General features: G+C 34.6%; 1 protein-coding gene across 1 annotated transcript in view; it reads left to right on the top strand.

Moving 5' to 3' along the window:
• The window catches only part of CSMD1 (CUB and Sushi multiple domains 1), a 1,143,868-nt gene extending 1,123,816 nt beyond the window's left edge, over positions 1–20,052 (top strand). Inside the window, exons 64-70 of the mRNA XM_087916392.1 lie at positions 1,891–2,070; positions 7,519–7,563; positions 11,250–11,411; positions 12,704–12,816; positions 12,980–13,067; positions 13,837–13,969; positions 17,303–20,052. Of these exons, the coding sequence (XP_087772518.1) occupies positions 1,891–2,070; positions 7,519–7,563; positions 11,250–11,411; positions 12,704–12,816; positions 12,980–13,067; positions 13,837–13,969; positions 17,303–17,462 (881 nt within the window). The 3' untranslated portion in view covers positions 17,463–20,052. The remainder of the gene's footprint in view (positions 1–1,890; positions 2,071–7,518; positions 7,564–11,249; positions 11,412–12,703; positions 12,817–12,979; positions 13,068–13,836; positions 13,970–17,302) is intronic.
• Positions 20,053–20,376: the final 324 nt, after the last annotated feature.

Raw genomic sequence — 20,376 nt, forward strand, 5'->3', positions numbered from 1 at the left:
AGCATTTTTTCTTTGGTCAGGTTTTGGATATTCAGAATCTTCTCAGGAAGACTATTGTATGCATTATTTTGATTGGAGAGCTTACTTCTCAGAAGTTAAGTTTATTAATGTATTTAACTAATATCAATTGCCAAAGCAATTCTAAGTATTGTACAAAGACTAAAGAACAATTTAAAGCCGTCTAAGTCTGCTTTAAGCAAACAATAAGAAAATGTTAAATACCCATACTGGAGAAACAATATATACCAAGTGGGTTCATAAAGCACCCTGTTCCAGGGCTTGTTAAAATATCAAAATCTTCAGATCTTTCCTGAAGAGCTAGGACCTAGAAATAAAATTCAGGGATAGGGGTGGCTGCAGATAATGCACTTCTTCCAGAAGGAGACATTGCCTTGTTCATGAAACCAGCACTCTGAATAGCTCCCAAAAGTCAAGCAGTAACCTCTGCAAAGTAGAGTTGTCACATGAGTGAAATGAGAGACAATCACAACTCGTTCTGCTACATACAATGCACCAAGGAATTCCATGTTACGCTGAGATTTGGACTCAGTGGCTCAAAGACTATTTTTAGAGCTGTACAGAAACCATCAATATGGAAGCCTTTTGAAACTAGTGAAAGTTTTTGCTTTTTTTCCTATTTCATTGCTCTTTTTCTATCATTAATTGATTTGAGATTTTATCAGCTCTTTAAATTTAGCATTTGAAATCTTCCATCTCTTAAAAAATTTACTTAGCAGTGATTAGTGCTTTTCATACTTCAGACAAACTATTTTAAAGGTAATTTTTAGAAGGCTTCCATAATGCCAGTACAATTTTTTTTGATTATTTCTATTATCTCATCCATCTTATGCCTTTTGTTGATGAAGCTGGCTTCTCTTTAAGAAAATCCTATACCACACTGAGCAAGTGAGTAGAGAGCTTTCAGGATTGATCCCTTATGTATAGTATTCCTTAAGTACAAGGAAATATTTTACCCCTATATTGCCTTCCTATTCATAATTTCACTTTTCACTTTAATATGATATCATTTTGCTGATATATTTTTTCCCCAAGCACTTCATTAAAGACTACTCCGATTCTTAGCTACTTGGTGAACTTTATATAAATGCTGCTGCTTCTACTTTATAGTTTTTCACAGCAAGGATTGTCAGTTCCTTCAGAGAGAATTATCTGTTTAAGAAAGATTAATACATTTCATTCCATGTGGGGCCTTTCTGATTGGACAATAGCTTTGTAAGACATAACTGGTCCTAGCCATCAATCTTTGTCTTCCTGCCTCATTATCCAGGCTGCTTTGATGCTTGCTTCATTAATTGCCTCAGCATTCTTTGCTAGTCTTCCTTGTAGGTGATACAAGAGACCACAATAAAGGAAAGCAGGTTGCTTGCCTGTAACTAGAATGCTTTAAATAGCCTTTTCATTTGCATGATTCTCCTATTGACTGGGGATGGGTGGGGGAGGTGTTTGTCAAAGAAATTTAGGCAGCTTCTTCAGACATGTACAGTCAGGTGGAGCAGTCAAGGACCACCAGGAAAATTTTGGTTCAGAATGTTTTCAAAAGAATAATAAGCCTGTTTGTGGAAGCACAGACAGCCAATTCAAGAGCTATAACTGCAGTTAAACAGACTGTTTTTTCTTCTCTTTTTCCTTCTTACCTCCTAATGATTGTCAGTGCATTGTTTCTTTATTAACAGCATAGAGAAATACATAACAGTGATATGCTAAATATAAAAATAAAAAAAAATATTACAAAAAAACCAATGATATGCTAATAATATGTTTTTCCAAGCAAAAGTGTAAAGTAATAAAATGTTTGTCACTTATCCTACCAATGGCCTAATTTCTCCTGTTTTTTTAGAATATTTTCAATAGCTTTTTAAACTTTTTCAGCTCATGGTTGCAGACAGCCAGAGACACCAGCGAATGTAGATGTAAAAGCAATAGATCTACCTACACTAGGCTACACTCTGGTATATACGTGTCAGCCGGGATTTTTTCTTGCTGGTGGATCAGAACACCGGACATGTAAACCAGACATGAAATGGACAGGAAAATCACCTGTTTGTAAAAGTAAGTCACGGATAAATTAATGCTAAGGTTTAATAGTTTATAAGACTCACTTCTAATTTATTTAAAATGTATCATCTATCTATCTATCTATCTATCTAATCTATCTATCTATCTATCTAATCTATCTATCTATCTCATAATATAATCATGATATATATTATCTTCCTGAAACATAGAGACACAAAATAATGAAAACAAAGGTCTTCTATATTGAAGATAGAAGTTAATAATATTAACTTAATATCTATAATATTAACTTATTAATTAAATATTCTGCAATACTAGCATATAATGGGTATTAATCTGTTTGGACTGGCCACCGCATGGGAAACTTTGGCAAAGAGTGTCATGAGCTGTTGAGGCATCTTGGAGTTGCTTAGATTCCAAGGGCAGAAGACCCTCTTCTTTTCTGTTGCTACCTCAGAAATATCACCAGTGAAATGTTGACTTACTAAAATTTCTGCTCAGTAAGGAGAAACGAGGGGTAAAGGGGGGATTTTATTGGCTGATGTTTTACAAAAAGAACTACTACACTGATGGAGAGGTGATCAAAATGTACAAATATTTTTAGAAATAAGGCAAGTTCTGAGGAGTAATTATGTCTTTCACTTTGCTTTAGTTATTGAATGTTTTTCCATGCTGAGAAAGTATAATTGTTTTAAGACATTTTGTGGATACTGAGCAGGTAGAAATTTTGATCACATCAGTCAGCAATTTTGCAAAATACATCTATGAATGTATGTTGTCCCTTTCCTCTTCCTTTGTATTAATATTCTAGAAATCAGAGAAGGTGAAAGGAAGCAATTTAGATGTATCTCATAAAGCTCATGTCTCTCAGATTAACACATTTTATTAGAAGGCATGCAGCTTCTGTTTTTTAACAACATTTGTTACTTGGAAAAGTTGCAAGCAGGTTCCTTTCAGTCTCAGGTATTAATATTACCAATTAAGAAAACATGAGATTTAGATGGAATTTCAAGGAACCACTATCAATAATTGCTCAGGTGTACGGGCTTTATAGCTATAAAAATTAATATTAACAAATATAAGGATTGTTTAATTTATCCAGTAGAGTGTCAGAGTTAAGATGTTGGACTAGGAGTGGGAGAAGTAGGTTAGTGAGTGACTTTTGGAATAACCTGTATCTCAATTGAACATTTTTCACACAATTGTTGTAAAGATAAATAGGAGGAATGATAAATAAATGTATGCCTATAAGCTTATGAATAAAAGGCAGAATATAAATCTGATAAATAAATGTTATTGATTCAAGAACAACTGCCAATGTATAAAGTTATTCTAATTTCTTTTGGGAATAAAATATTTGTTCCTTTTGGCAATAAATGTTGCCTACTTGTTTTTCTACTTTTAGACTTTACATTTATAATAAGAAAAAAATGTTTGTGGCATTTTGATGCCAGTAGGGAAAAAATATCTTGATTTATCCTTGAGCATGGAACAAGCCTAAGCAGACATGATTGATTTTGTCCAAAAGACAAAGATGGTATAAATACTATGCTTGGAACAAATGATTCATCTTTGATTATCATTAATAGACAAGTAGCAAATTAGAGCCACCACATTTGTAATACTAGTAATACTTTCCATAAACCATCTGGTATTTGCAACTATGGATCTTAAATTCTCAAATGAGAAAGAGGAAAGTTGATACTAAATTAGGGTCTATGACAATTCACTATGGCCAACTCACCTCAACTAATTTTCCATGGCCAACTCACCATCGGACATCACGGTCAACTTGCCATGAGAACTCAGTGTGGGACAAGAGTTACACTAATATCAAAGAAATGGTGGAATAGAATCATTTATAAAGGATACAAAAGGAAGAGGGAAAGGAAATGTGAATGACAAAAATTAAAATATTTTTTAATTTATTTTAAATAATTAAATTAAATTGATAAAATTTTCCCTGATAGGTTGTCCCGTAGCGAGTAGTCCATAGTGAATTGTCCCATTCCGAGTAAAACTATGCATTATACCACTGCTCCATCAAGTTCCTGAAAGCAGAGCTGGAATGAGTAGAAAACAAATGAATAAAATTGGATTATAAGGAACAGGAACTAGGATTTATGTAAGTGGAGGAGCAAGATGGGTGAAGCAGAATAACATTCAACTGAATAAAGAACTTAGTATATCCTTGCTAAAAAAAATACTGATAATTATGTTTCTTAAATTGCAATTAAGGCATCAATTTAATAACCTGTCTTGGGCTATGTGTCTTAGATTTAATGGTAGTTGCAGGCCTCAGTCTCTTCCTCTTAAGTTGGTTGGGCAACGATTTGTGGATGATAGCTGAGGGAAATAGGACAATTTATCTCATAACTTCTCCTTGCCTTTTCAGAATCTATTTTCAGGATATATTTTTTTCTTTTTCTTTTTTTTGGGGGGTGGGGTCAATCTGTCTTCTTTAACAGTCTCCTCAAAGTTACTCCTCAAGATCTTGAGGTGGCTTTTTAGGGTCAAATGGCATTACTCAGAATTATACTCATAGACACTCACATATCATGCATAATTAAGTCTATTAAGGCTGATATCTGGAGCTGATCAGAGAAGTGAATCAGAAAGTTCTAGCCAGAGAAATTTGGGTAGACATTGGCCATAAAAAAGAACAATGAAGAGAAGGAGTTAAATATGAAACTTTGGAGGAGATTTATCCATATGCTTGGTGAAGTTTCTGAGGGTTTTTCTAACTTGGGCTCGCTATTCAACTTCGTGTTCCAGCCCTTGTGAGAGACTAAGGGTTAAAATTCAGATTTAAAACAGTTCCCCTCCATCCAAAAAAGTATTGAAATAAGAGGATTCTTTTTCTTTACCTTTTGTCTAGGGGACTGATGCTTCGTAAAAGTATTTGTAAAAGTTCTGGAATTGGACATGATCAACCAAGTTAACCAGTGGCATAAAACTGTTCAGAGTGACAAAAGCAATAAGTATCTCTGCACAATAAAGAAATGGACATCAAAATGTCAAATGCCATTCAATATTAACAAGAATAAATTAATGCACATTGGAGTCAAAATATTAATTACTCATACAAACTAATTATATCAGAAATAACAGTGATTGATGAGGGAAGAGCTCTTGGAGTAATGCTAAACATTTTAATGATGGTTTCAACAGGGTGTGCATCTGCTGTAAAAAGACCAAAAGCTTGTTAGGGATAATTAGAAATGATATTGAAAATAGAGATGCCAACATTATAGTGCCCTTAGTGTAAATCAACAGTGTGAATACCTCTAGAATATTGGAATAAATGATATAGTTCAGAAAAGGGCAACTGAGATGATCAAAGTGCTGAAGCAGCTTCTGTATGAGGAAAGGCTGGAACATTTTGTATTTTTTAGTCTGGAAAGAAGGTGAATGAGGGCACATGATTGAGATGTATAAAATTGTGCACAATGTGGATAAAATGGACATGATTAAGATGCTTTCACCTTTCCAAAGTATAAGAACCAGAGATTACTCTAAGTTGAATCTTGGAACCATCCTTACACAAAAAGAAAAACTTTAAACTTTAGAATTTGCTTCCACAAAATGAGTGTCAGCTAATAGTTCGGCTGGCTTCCAAAATTCTGGATAAAATCATGAAAGTCATGGGAATCAGTGGCAATTGGCCTTAATGGTAGTGTGACTGCCTCTGAAGGCATTTGCACATCTTCCTTGTGTAGTTCGTTGACTAATGTGAGAAGAGATTGGTGGACTACATGGACAGGGCACTGCTTATGTTCTTATTTTGAACTTTCTCCTAAATAGGTTTTACTCATTTGCATTTCTAATTAATAAACATGCCATTTTATGTGCCTTTTAAGCATGTGCATTCTTTCTCTAAGATGGTAAGCGGAATATTTTATTGTCAAGCAACACCCTAAAGTCTCATATGTTGGTTTGTGTTTACTCATGCTGTCTTCCTAATGTCTTTTAGTGCTATATAGGCCTAATAATGGAAATGTGCTTCTTTAAAGAAAGGGGATTCTGATTCTGCCACCTTGACTTGTAGCTTAGACCACTTTTAGAATGTATCTCTCTCAAAACTGATTGTATGTCTCCATTTAAGGAGGAAAACAGCTTTTTACGTATAGCTGTTGGCTTGTCAAGAATCATATAACAATCATACTCCAATCTACTATGGTAAAGTCCAGCTTACTTCAGAAGGATATCACCACTGTTCTTGATGTTGCTTGCTATAGGTTCCTATAAGTGAGCTGGATAATCTGAAAGTCTTCATGTGGTCTCCCTCTTATAGAAGGATGAGAAATAAGTAGCCATCATGTACTACAATGTGAAAACATTATTTGGTATGTGCAAAGAATGAGCAACCTATGGCTTTCTAGGAGTGCCAAACATTGGCCATGGTGCATCTGGTGGAGTTAAGGATTCAGGAGTATCTGCAGAGCTATAGGTTGCTGAGTCTTAATCCAACACATACATTACTAATCTCTATGTCACTGTCTTAGTTTTTCATGTGTGTCTTTTATTATTTGATGTGCATATAATACAGTATGTAAATAAACTTCCTCTGAAGATCTGCAAGAACTCCACTTGTAAAATAAATATGAGGTTACATGTTTTTCACCTGATGAGAAACGAACAAACTTTCCTATAAATCTATATGTATCTTTTTAAAAAGTAGACATATAAGCAAACAGGATTTGATAAGAATTGCTCTTTATAGCTCCATGCTTTCTAGATTCAATACATAGAGTTGTTTATTACTGTGCTTAAAATGCTGGCCCTTTCCAAATAGGAACATGATAAGGCAGAACTATTTCCTCAATGCCTGCCTATTTTTCCTTGTTGCACTTCAGGAAGTCCTCTTTCCCATCTAGTCATAGTCTACATTCCTAAGCACATGTCATTGGCTATTGTGAGCCACGATGCATCAAATTATACTGCTACAAGATTAGCAGGAGAGGCACTCCAAGATAAAACATTTGCATATGCAGTGCAACAAACTTGAATTGTTTGTTATATAATACTATTACCAAGAGGTTTTCCAACCACTGGTGCATAGTAAGAAAAACGATCATAGTCCTGGCTGTTTCTGGTTTATAATTATGTCATTAGTTTAATAGAATTTAATTATAGTTTTCAATGTGTATAAAGACATACCTGTACATGTACACCTTCATCATTACTAGTTTAAGGCTCTCTGTTACAGCACTGTGGTTGATATAACAATTATTTTTTTTAGAAATGAGAGCAGCAATTATCCCCACCATCAACAAACTTGCCATGATGCAAACTTTGGACTTGAATTATTTGTTTCTGATAAGTATACAGAACTATGTCTGAATATGTAAATACAGATTTTAGCTATGTCTGCCATAAATAATAGGTGTATCAAAAAACACACAATTGCCTCAATCAAGCATTATGTATCAACAATTAAAAATATGTTCATAAAATGATAATTTGTCTTTTTACTTGTAGGTAAAGGAGTGAGAGAAGTTAATGAGACAGTAACTAAAACACCAGGTTTGTATACGAGAACAGTTTTAGAACTAAGCACCTTAAATTCTTCAGCAGTTTCTCATACAATAAAAATACTTCTAGCCTTTATCAGAACACTTCATCACTGATATAAAAAATTACCTAAATACTGGAATATAAGCTCAGTTGTCTGAAACTGCACTTTTAAAAAAAGGTACCCATTATTTTGGCATTATTTGGGGGTATTTTCATTACCCACATACAAAACTTTTCTGTTTGGAAGGAATGTGAAAGGGATCTGGGAGTCCTAGCAAAAAAAACACTTAAGGATGAGCAAACAGTGGCTTGCAGCTGCCAAAAAAAAAAAGTCAATACTGTTCTAGGCAGCATCAACAGAGTGTCAAGATAATGTGCTGTGTTAGTCCGGCTTTATACAGCTTTAGTAAGATCACACTTGGAACACCGCATCCAGTTTTGGTCACTGCGATATAAACAAGATATTGAGACCCCAGAAGGAGTCCAGAGAAGAGCAAGGAAGATGATTAGAGGGTTAGAAGCTAAAACATAGGATGAAAAGTTGCAAGAATTAAGTATGTCTTGTCTAACGAAGAGAAGGATCAGAGGTGACATGAAAGCAGTCTTCCAGTATTTGAATATCAAAAAGAAGAGGGTGACAACCTATTCTCTGAAGCACCTGAGAGCAAGACAAGAAGTAACGGATGGAAACTTACCAAAGAGAGATTCAACTAGAACTAAGGAGAAATTGCTTGACAGTAAGAACAATTAATCAGTGAAACAGGTTGCATTCAGTGCACCAACACTGAGGTTTTAAGAAGAGATTGGACAACTATTTGTCCAGCATGATATAGGACCAAGCAGGGGTTTTACCAGAAGACATTCAAGCTCCCTTCTAACTCTTTTATTCTATTATGATATATAGAGCTCTAAGTGATTAAAAAGTGATTTAAAAAAATACTCTGAACCTCATATAAGCACATTGTGCAATTCTTTCACTGCTTATTAATACAGCCAGATCTTTTCCCCACCCCCTTGTAAGCTTGAAAAAAAGATGCCATGTTAAAGACCCCCTCCCTATATTTAACCTTAATACAACTCTCAAAACATTGGTTCCTTTTCCTGGCTTGTTCAGAAGCCTGAAATAAATTAGGCTATTCTAATGCATAACAAAAAAGATGAGCTGTACAGCATGGCTAGGTAGCTAGATAGACTGAATACCTTCAATTATGTGGTTTCCCCAATGCATTCTTATGCACAGCCAATGCATAATTTTATCATCATCAAAACTAGATGGCATTAGTTCTAGAACTAGAAACTAATTTCGGGAAACTAAAATCTAGAAGTAGATTTTAAAAGATCCATATGTTATATATTAGAATCTAGAGAGACGATTGCTTTATATCAGACGATGTACTATAATGGAGAGCCTTATCATAAAAGTAGGAGTTAAACAACAACAACAGTGTCATATGTAAACAATATTCTGTTTCCATCTTATAAATAGTGTGCTAGAGAAAAGCAAGTGCATTTTAAAAATCAAATTCATAATGCTGCATATTTTAATTTGTTCAATTTTAAATTTCAGTTTCTCCTGGATTTGCTTAACCCTTTATAACCCTGGCCTCAGAGGAGGATTTACAGGATTCACAGGCAAAAATACCATGTGACAGTAATGTGCAAATCAGCCATGATTTGATAATGGAAAGCTTCTACTGAAATTTGTGATCTGAAATTGAAATATAACAAATTTAAATTCTAAATTTGACTGTTGATTCTATAAATAGGCCTTTGTCTTGCAACACAGTAATCTTTGGGAGTCTCTTCTTCCTAACTTTTCTTAAAGAAAAAAAACTTTTCAGAAATTATTTAATTTTGGTTCAACGAATTATAGATTAAAAGCCATCACACGAGAAAACAAAACACTAACCATAAATATGTTCTTATCCCAAAGGATGTTTAACAACACCCATAGATCTTCCTTCTTTCTTCCTTCTTACCAGGGTGCTTGGAAGTGTTGTGGTGTATACACAGATGGCATTCACACAAAATTGCACAAAGTTAAATAGAAATTAATTTAATATATTTATATTTATATTTATATTTATATTTATATTTATATTTATATATACCTAAGAGCTTGTGATTTGAACAATCTTTCTATTTCCACCTAAAAAGATTTTATATGAAAAAGCTAAATTTTTGGCAGATTTCAGAGACTTTATGTAGTATTGCTTATTTGTCGTACAGTTCTTAGCTTTGGAGACTCCGTGAGCCCTCACAAAACAAAATAACAACACTAGCAGCACTTACTTTCATTGCCCAATGAAGTTTTCTCTGTCCTGTAGCTTACCCAGGTACCAGTGAAATATATATCAATGCTAAGACAGAGTAAGAATTTAACTTTCTCAAGTCTGCTTATATAATTCTCACCTAGATGTTTCAGCCTGAGGGCTAATTAGCTCATAATACTACAAAAAAATTCATGTCACAAGACTAGTGTTCATAATTATCCGGCTACCTGTGCATTCTTTTCAGTGGTGTTATAACCTTACAATGCTTTCAGTGTGTCTTCAGTGTTGAATGTGCAATGTGTCTTTTTATTCTTTAAACAAAATGTGCTTCCTGTCTCTCTCACCTACCAACAAAACTAAAATCTGAGATTAAATAGTAATTAATTTGCACAATATATTTGATACCATGTTACATTACAATCCACCTATTTCCTTGCTGACTGAGAGATTTCTCTTTTGCTTGTCTCCCAAATAATGAAAGAAAATCAAGAATCCTTGGTCACCTTACCACCAAGAGGAAAAGAGGCTGGCAAATAAGCTGCCCTATATTTTAAACAACAAAGTTACCATGAGAGTAACCAGAACAGGGGACACTGTTTTATTATAGGCATGAGAGTCAGACGTCACATTAATTCTTCCCAAAAATATTAAACTGTGTGCCAATATCCAATTTTTCATGTATGATACAAAATGAAATAAATGGGATTTAACCATGTCTACTGTTTGTCAAGAATGCATTCAAATTGCCTTGAGCTATTTTTTTCTAGAGGATTAATGTTTTTCTTAACTAAAAATGTAATATTGTTCCAATACATTATTTCAAAAACATTTCATTACAATGACCAATGTGCTCACAACTTTTTAAAAGTTAGCTCTTTCCTGGTATCGTTTTGGCGAGCTGGAAAAAAGATTGAAATAGGGAAAGAGAGAGTGGTTTCTTGAGATTTATTTTAAAACAGATTTAGTTAATTTGGCATTTTCCTACCTATCTATTCATTATGGAGACATTTTTTTTAGAAAGAAATATGTATATTGGGCAAAATTATGTATTCAAAGGAATACAAGGGAAGAAAACGTGTGTGTGTGTTTGTGCGGGTATAAAACCATGCATATTTTGGGGAAGGGAATACTGTGAAAATGGGAAAAACAGAGTTTTAAATTAAGAAACTGAAGGGACTTGGAATCTATGCATGAAATTAGTTTACTATAACTTGAAATTATTCATGGTACAACAGAAACTTTTATACATCGAGGTTTACTAAAAGTGTTATCATTGATACATTAATATTGCAGATTGACATATATTACCAGTTATGGAACCACTTGTGTGCCGACTATAATAATGTACTGAATAACTTGTTGAATTTAAAAAAGGCATCTGTTTGTATATCAAGGTGATTTCCTTTTGTCTTTTTTCTTCAGTTCCCTCTGATGTATTTTTTATAAATTCACTGTGGAAGGGGTTTTATGAGCATCTAGGGAAAAGACAAGTTGCAACTCTTACAGTTGACTGGTTCAATGCTACAAGCAGCAAGGTGAATGCTACTTTCATCGATGCATCCAGCATGCAACTTAAATTATCAGGTGAGATTAAAAATCGGACATGTGTCATTGAAGCTATCCAAATGATATCCTGATAAAAGAGTCATGGTGAACATTCATGGATATACAGGTAGTCCTTGTTTAACAATCTTAATTGAGACTGAAAACTCTATCGCTAAGCAAAGCAGTTGTGAAGCAAAACATCATGTAATCACCCCACTTAGTGATGCCAGTTCTAGCAGTCCTTCGTGCAGTCGTTAAACAAAACACACACAGTAGTTTAAACTTCACATGACCATGACTTGCAATCTTCGTGTGTGTGTGTGTGTGTGTGTGTGTGTGTGTGTGTGTGTTGAAAAAGGTGTCTATCAAGTGGGCAAAATCATCAGATGCTTGATCAAAACAAAACAAATGGAAACTAAATTTTAACAATTGTATTGCTATAGTTTGAACTTTATGATTTCCTAACACACTAAGTTAGTTTTTTAGGTAGAACTAAAGTCTGTAGTTCAGTTTTATTATGACTTTCAGTATCTGCAATTTCCATTTGAATTTTGAATTGGGTATACATAGTTATAATTTTCTTTGGGGACTTGGCAGCCCATTTTAATTTTGAATAATTCCTTTTTAATAAGAATGATAAAACATGGATTTTTTTTTCTAATAATGTAATCATTTATGTGAAATATGTCATATTTAAAAGGTTTCAGCTTCAGTTGGCCATTAATAATTTTAGGTTAATATGCAACTACTTTTTTTTTAATGGCTTGTCTTTTCAATAGCATAAATTTAAAATGACAGCTAGGTTTCTGAATTTAAACATAAAAATTCTGTGTACTTTTTGTAAATCAATATTCAGCTTGAAAGTACCACATTTGCATAATATAAAAGGAATAAGTATTTTACTGAAGTGCTAGAAATAAAGGAAAAAGCATTCTACAAACTCACAAGTCCAGTTCATATTTAATTTGGGCAAATTAATACTTGTATTTTGGACTTCGTAATATTTGAAGGCCAGAATTATATGTGATAGGGCAATCGTATAAGTAAGTAAAATGTCATATGTCCTGCTGATTTCATCATTCCCACAACTTTATTAGGGTATGTTATAAAAATATTGCCATGACATTCATATGTAACATATGTATAATTTAGAAGCTTTACTGCAACAAAGTAGGGATTCTATTTGCCTTCTTACACAAGTTTGCATAGCAATCGCTAATTAGTCCTCATTTTATGTAAATGAAGTTGAAAGGGTAATTAATCTTATTTCACATACGGATTTCTTGAATATATATGGTTATATAAAATTGCTTTCAAATAATCCTTTATAGGCACTTACAAGAAAGAAGAAGCTCATTTGCTTCTGAAAGTCTATCATGTTAAAAATCCTAAAGAAAGTTTTGTAAACAAGCTTGAAAAGGACAAGTGGGCACTGGATGGCTATGTAAGTAAATATACATCTCTGAAAAAAATGTTAACTGAAAATGTTAATTGAATGAATAGATAAGTAAATAAATAATATGAAATATGGATGAATTAATAACATTGTGAATTGTGGAGTTTATTCAGTCAACAAATTGGTTTGAGATAGATTCTTTCTGTTTCAGGTATCATCTGGGCTTGAAAGAGGTGTATTTACTTATCAAGGTGATATACATGGAAAAGATTTTGGAAAATTTATGTTCCAAAGAGAAAGTAAGAATGCCTTTTGAACATTTCATAGTGTATTGTATGTCACTCCCATTCAATTATGTTACCTCATTCAGGGAGTGAGCAATTAAAACAAATAGTTATATTTGCTTTGCTGAATTTTTATCAAATTTATAATTCACCTATATTAGATAAAATGTGATGTTATATATCCATTTCAACATTGTAATGCAGCTATTTCATTTTTTATGCCACTGCAACCTAACTGCAGATTGTTTATATAAAATTTCTCAGTATAAATATTTATGAGGCATAGATAATGTATGATGATGATTTTATCCTAGTGCTTTAGCAATGCGATCCTATGCATGTTTATTGAAAAGTAAGCCCCAATTATGTTCACTGGGACTTACTTATATTGATTGCAGCCTAAAATACTTTTACAAATTATTAAAGTTTCCGTTTGATGATGGAGAGCATTCTGTGCCATTTAAATCACTTAGGTTCTTTGAAATTTTCCATGTCTTTGAAATGAAAAGAAAATAAGTTTCAGTTTCAAATCTACCAAGGATTTAGTGTATCTCTTGCATTTCTAACAGACCATACCAGATTGTTTTGCATCTTACTCTTTGATCCCAGGATAATGAAAATAGAATTCTTGTAGGGGTCAGAATTCAAAAGATGTTTCCCCCTTGGACAAACCTGGGTGAAGAAACTCTGATTCTCAAATTTCCCTCTGTCAGTTTTATATATATATATACACACACACACTTTCCTGAAAATACAGTGTTGACTGTGTTTATTCAACTTTCAGGTCCTTTAAATGTGGATGCCGATCACTCCAATCACAGCTATGGTACAAATAGCAGTTCTGTGGCAGCTGCCATCCTGGTACCCTTCTTTGCTCTAATATTATCAGGGTTTGCATTTTACCTCTACAAACACAGGTATAGTAAACACCTTATGATCCATTTAATGTTAAATGTGAAAATCATTAACTAGAAAGGTTCTTTCAACATAGGTTATTTATTTATTTAGCATATGGCATACAATGCTGGGGAAATCTACATGCTAGACACAGTGCAGTCCTGAGGGCCTAAATTACTGGTTCATTCTGTCTGGTGCTTGTGTGCTGTCTGTGGTGCGCAGCAGAGATGAAGGAACTTACAACAACTGACTAGCAGTGCTCAGGTTGTTAGCTGTTCCAAGCTCCTCTTCCAGTCTCACCTTGCCTCACCTCATGTTGCCAGGACCAATGCCGGCTTCTGCTTTTTCACACACACAGACGCCTCTTGATTTTTCCCTCTGGTGTATCTACTTGCAATATTGCATGCCTCCCAACTGCTAGATGGGCAAGGAGCTAGGGGTCGAGCTATGGGAGCTCACTCTATCTCTCAGAGCTGGACTCAAACCACTGGAGTGCAGACCATTTCTCGCCAGCAGTTCCAGCATCATTAAGCCATTGTGCCACCGTATCCCCTTTCAACATGGGTGACATGACCACTTAGTTCCAAGTATTAGTTAGCAGATTGTTTACACCAATTCAAGTTTTAAGATATTCTTCTAGGATAACCTAAAAGTGAAAAATAATATTTCAGAAATAACTAAGGTTGCATAGAATTGTGCAAATTCATCCTTCCCTCATCAGAAATAATTTGAGGGTCAAGGAGTATTTCCAATTTAGAAAATGGGTCTTTCACAGACAATATAGCTCATTCAGAAAAGACGTAACTCTAATTCTACAAGCCAATTTTCTACTCACCAACAGTATCCTCCTGGGTATGGTTTTAATTACAGGTTGTTCATCTTTGTTATCAGACTTGGGCATTGGCCAAGACAAACAATTGCCTCATTATAGTTGTTAGCAAAGGGAATTGATAAGGGTGTCATCTGCATACCAGTGGAAATTCACTCCAATATTCTGAGTTCTTTCTCATAAAATTAATATGTCTACGAATGGATTACTGAACAAAATGGAGCTTGTAGTCTCTGAGAATCCTTTTTTGATACATTGGGAAATGCATGGAATTCATTGTAAAATAGTGTCAACTATGTATTTTACTAAGGGAAATTTCTGCTTTCCAATTTCTTGAAGATGTCATCCACCAAAGATCAGAGCAACCTGAGTTCCATGTCATGGCTGAATCTCAATAGAGTTGGTTCAATGAATGTGTCTCTGGAGTAGTGAGAAATTAGACAATAGTCACTCATTTTCCCCAGCAGTTTTCAATCAAGAGAAAAAATATTTAATAATGGTTTTATCATTGCCTTCATTAGGCAGGGAAAGACGCCCTTTCCTGCAAAGCAGCTCAAATTACTTCTCTGAAATTACTAGGTAGTTCTTACTCAGATAGTTTTCTTAGCCAAAAGTGTCATAAAATTTATGATTTTTTTGTAAAGATGAATCAATCAGGTATTTAGATTGAATATGGCATTTTTATCCCTCTGTTGAGACCATCCCAAGGATGTTTTCTGTATTGAGACCATTTTTTCCTTTATTTCTTGGTAAAATACTTATTCCTTTTAAAGGGGTAAATGTGATACTTTCAAGCTGAATGTCTACCCTTGCTCGCTAATCATGCTGAACAATTTTTTTTTGCTTTATTTAAAAGCACACAGCAACCAAATACATCGTTGTTATATGTAACTGTTATTAATATGTGCCTTTGTTCAACCCTTTAGCCATGTATATGTTAGGAATGCTAAGACAGTGATTTCTGCAAGAAGTCTTCAATAGCTCTTTTCAAGTACTGGGTGGTCTAGCATGTGTTGATAATACATTTGCTTTGCAAGATAACAATGCTGGTCTGCAGAAGTGACCTAGAAAAATCTTTAAAGAAGCTGTGTGTTTACCATTATGAAGGTTGCAGTTGCTTCTAGTCTTTCAGTAGAGGCAGTGGGTTCATGCCAGCATACTTACAGAAGTGCTCCTTCAAATGATGTGCACTGCTGTAATATTTGTGCAGCTTTTCCAAATGTACACTTGTTGTGTACATTATTTAGCCAAATATATGCCTGTTTACATGCAGTGTTCAAGCCAAGACAGATGCTAATTTACATGTACTGCATTATCATTGGTGGCCAGCTACGGATTGAAGCCTATTGCTGTTGCTAGCATTACAAGTGACAGTGCAAACTATTATGTGCATCATTAGCATTGGCTTATGAAAAGAAGTACTGTAAATCCCCCTGATATTTTTTAAAAAATGCTATAGCATTTTACCTGCTGAAATCTATTTTCACAATTACAGAAATGGGAAATAGCCTTGAAGTTATTTCTTGCGATTTAGTAGGCTTTTAGTCTTAAGGACTGGAATGAAAACATTCAAAACCTATTAGAAAGCAATTCCCATCTGTTAAACGCTATTTTAGGCAGCATCTATGAGTACATCTCTCAATTAGTCTAAATAATTAATCTAGTAGAGGAATGATAATATTTTCATCCTACAATTTAGTATGTGAAATAGCTAGCTGTATTAAGATGGGTTTTTTTTTCTTAATATAGTAATTGAGAATGTTATGAATGGCAATGATATTATGCTTTCTCTATAGCAGGTATAGCATCAAAACATAAAAAAACTATTACCAAATCTAAGTTGTAGTATATGGTAAAACAGTATTAGCTTGTGTCAAAAAAAATGCTGAAAGTTTATGCTGAGTGAGTCTTCCTAAGGAAAGCATTCCTCAGATGAAACCCTAGGGTCAGAATGATCCGAATTGCTCCTCTAATTTTAGGAAAAGGTGTATCATACAGAGGTGGTATTCAGCAGGTTCTGACCAGTTCTGGAGAACCGGTAGCAGAAATTTTGAGTAGTTCGGAGAACCGGCAAATACCACCTCTGGCTGGAGATTTGACAGTATCCTTCCCCTGCCACACCCACCAAGCCACGCCCACAGAACCGATAGTAAAAAAAATTGACTCTCGCCACTGGTATTGTGGCTTCTCATTTCAGATGGAAAGATCAAACAAAATCGCTTTCTCCAGGTTTTAGGACCTAGCTTATTCTTTGACTTCTTAGAAAAGATGTTACTAGTCAAATAAGAATTTGGATTGATTTCTTGAATCCCACAATCATCTGAAAAGCCATGTTGTTTTGATATATGAGAAATGCTGGGTTAGGGTTTATTTTACCATTCTGCTCCATGCTTACTAAGTCAATTACAGTTCAACTCTTTGAATATCATGCCTTGAAATAGCCAAATTATCTTATTTCTGCCACATTTCCAACAGTTGAATCTCATATTGTTTTTCTCTCCTTTTTTTCTTTTTACACTTGCAGAACAAGACCAAAAGTACAGTACAATGGTTATGCTGGACACGAAAACAGCAATGGACAGGCATCATTTGAAAATCCTATGTATGATACAAACTTAAAGCCCACAGAGGCAAAAGCTGTGAGGTTTGACACAACTCTGAACACAGTTTGTACAGTGGTATAGCCTTCAGTGCCCAATTTGACTGATTCATAGCCATACCTCTGATGGACAAGCAGTAATTCCTTTGGTGCCATATACCAGTTTCCCTTCTCCACTTGACTTCAATGCTGTAATCTTCAACATCTTCTGGCATAGATGCAGCAAGGCTGTTTTTTGGCTGGAACCTCAGTCTTCTGGGGAATCAAGACTAAGGCGATGTCTTTGTCTCAAAGGTGGATTTGAAATACCTGGCTGTATTTGCTCCAAATTAAGGCACACTTTCAAGGAAGACTGCCAAGTCATATCCATCTGTCATATTTAAATGCCTCAGACTTTCACATTTGTATGTGGCTGGATGCCTTTCAATGCAATCTTCTGGGCACTCGGATCACTCCCTTGGGACCTATGACAAACAATAGCACCATAAATTATCCCCAGGAATAAGAACACTCTGAAGGAGATTTAAACAAAACCAATCAAAGGAGACGACAAAGGAGAAGATGACAAACTTCCTCGGGGCCTGCACACATCTCCGAAATGCTTTACCATTGAAACCTTGTTCACAATACAGCAGTATAGTATATCTCAGATGTTCACGTAGAAGGCAATCTACAAACTTCCCAGTCAGCTGTTGTATTGCAAAATGTTAATGCACAATTTTTTGCACTAGTGTGGTATGAATGAGTAAGATACTGGTTAAAAAAACAAACAAATATACAGGGTTTGTACACACATTGTATATAAGTATTTGGACTTTTTTTTTAATCCAGTAAATCATTCCATGACATTTTTTTTTCTAATATGTATGTTATACAACAATCCATTTACTTAATCCTGCTAGGATAATTCATGAATAGAAGGATTCTGGTTGGGTTTTTTTTTTTTTTTCTATAAACACCAGAGCTAGGAATAAGAATAATTAATTGGATTATGAAGAGAGGGGTCCCATATCTTCTAAATATTAATCCCAGTATTGTTTCTTCTCTGATGTGATTCATTACTGTCAGTGTCACACTGTATAACAGCAGGGGGGTCAAGCAGCTTCTGCTGCTTGCCATGTACAAAATGTGAATAGTAATTTATTTTAAATAGTTCATAAAGCCTGTGAGCCTTGTGCTCATAAAACAGTCTTCCTTTTTTGCATTCGTTTTCCATCTTTTATTCTTCCCCTCCACTGACATGAATTTCTGCTGTACCTTTATGTTTTCAGAGGCATAGAACTCAGAGCTGAGTCATATTCAACACAGCAACTTCCCAGAGCAACCATGACCGTTTTCCATGGGTTGTATGGGTGTGTGTGCGTATCTCTGTGTGTGTTTCTGTGTGGGATTGTTTTGTTTGGTACATTTTTAACCAATACTGCTTAATGCTTTTGTAATCATACAGCTTGACAGAGCAAGTTTGAGATTTAGAGGTATTTCTCAGTATAATAAAATGAGCATAGCCTCTCCCCACCCCCCAAAAAGGGGAATGGGCTACAACAAAAATAATTGACAGATTCTTGAATCATGTAATTTTTTGACAAATATCATTGATTCAATGTGGCAGATCTACAGCGTGGATGCCACAAATGGCATTGGCATAAGGAATCTATAGCATTGTTGGACAGAATTAAGGATACCTATGCAAATAGGTATGATGGAATCAGACTTTGCTACTCTCTACTCCTTTGCTTAGTAGATTAGTGGGAGAACAAGGCATAAGAGTCTCATTGTATTGTACTGGGCAATAGAGGGTCACCATCTCATAGTTTAAAGTCCAATTATGATTCAGGTTGCCCAAAATGTTGGCAGCAACTCTTGTCAATTAAATCAACCTCATTGGTTACATCCAATTTTAGCTTGCATGCAGTTCTCTGGACAGCAATGATGTGCAAATACCTAATTTATCCTGATGGATTTAAGGACATGTGCTTATGCACTGTTTTTTATATCATTACAGGACAAATCATTGCTATTATTTCTCTTAGCTTCAGTGGGACAATAATGAGATACATTACCACTGATTTGGAAAGAAAGAAAGAAAGAAAGAAAGAAAGAAAGAAAGAAAGAAAGAAAGAAAGAAAGAAAGAAAGAAAGAAAGAAAGAAAGAAAGAAAGAAAGAAAGAAAGAAAGGAAGGCTTTTAGGATTGTTCTTTCCCAAAGTTTTTTCAAGTTAGTACACAAGACAGGTTCTAAACAGCTGCACAATTAGCTCCTCATGTCCTCAGGAACATTGGGCTTATGTAAAATAACAGCCCTAAACTACATTCAATTATTTTTGAAATGGAAAAATGGAACAGATTTTCAGACTAAATTAAGTATATCACAAGACCTCTTTTTGTGTTGTTAAGTGGAAGAAAACCCTTGGCAATCCAAATTCCTGGGTGCCTAAAGTAGCTGTTTGGACCTTGGCTGTGATTTTGCCCATCCTCCCTCTCAAAGTTTGTTTCTTTGCTTTTAAATTTTGTTGAACACTTTAATGACTAAATACATTACCAAAAATTCAATGTTAACAGGAAAGATGATAACTTTATGTTTTATGGCAAGAAAAGTTTGCAAGGCAATCTGATCAAAATAGAAAATGTTATAGTTTTGATGGAAGATACCAGCAATATAAATATATTTTGCTGTCCGCTTGGGTTTTGTTTTAAAGTTTATTCTTATAAACCTAGGAGGTGTCTAGACATGTTGCTTTGCTTTGGATGCTGATAACCTATGAATATGCCATGTACATTTACAATTTTATATGATCCTCAACAGATGTTTACCTTCTCTGGAAGGGCAGCAATGTCAAGCTATATTTCTTGAAGCATAGCTTCCTTGCTGTCTTGCACTGTTGTCCACTGGAGAAAGTCAAACTGTCACTGCTGCCTTTGTAGTCACTTTATCGAAAATTATACTGATGGCAAAAGTAACCAAAGTTATTAAAAGAAAACATACAGCATTGAGAGAAATAA

The sequence above is a fragment of the Pseudonaja textilis genome, chromosome 1, assembly GCF_049901715.1.
Source record: "Pseudonaja textilis isolate UNSWEBS1 chromosome 1, rPseTex1.2, whole genome shotgun sequence".
Classification (NCBI taxonomy): domain Eukaryota; kingdom Metazoa; phylum Chordata; class Lepidosauria; order Squamata; family Elapidae; genus Pseudonaja; species Pseudonaja textilis.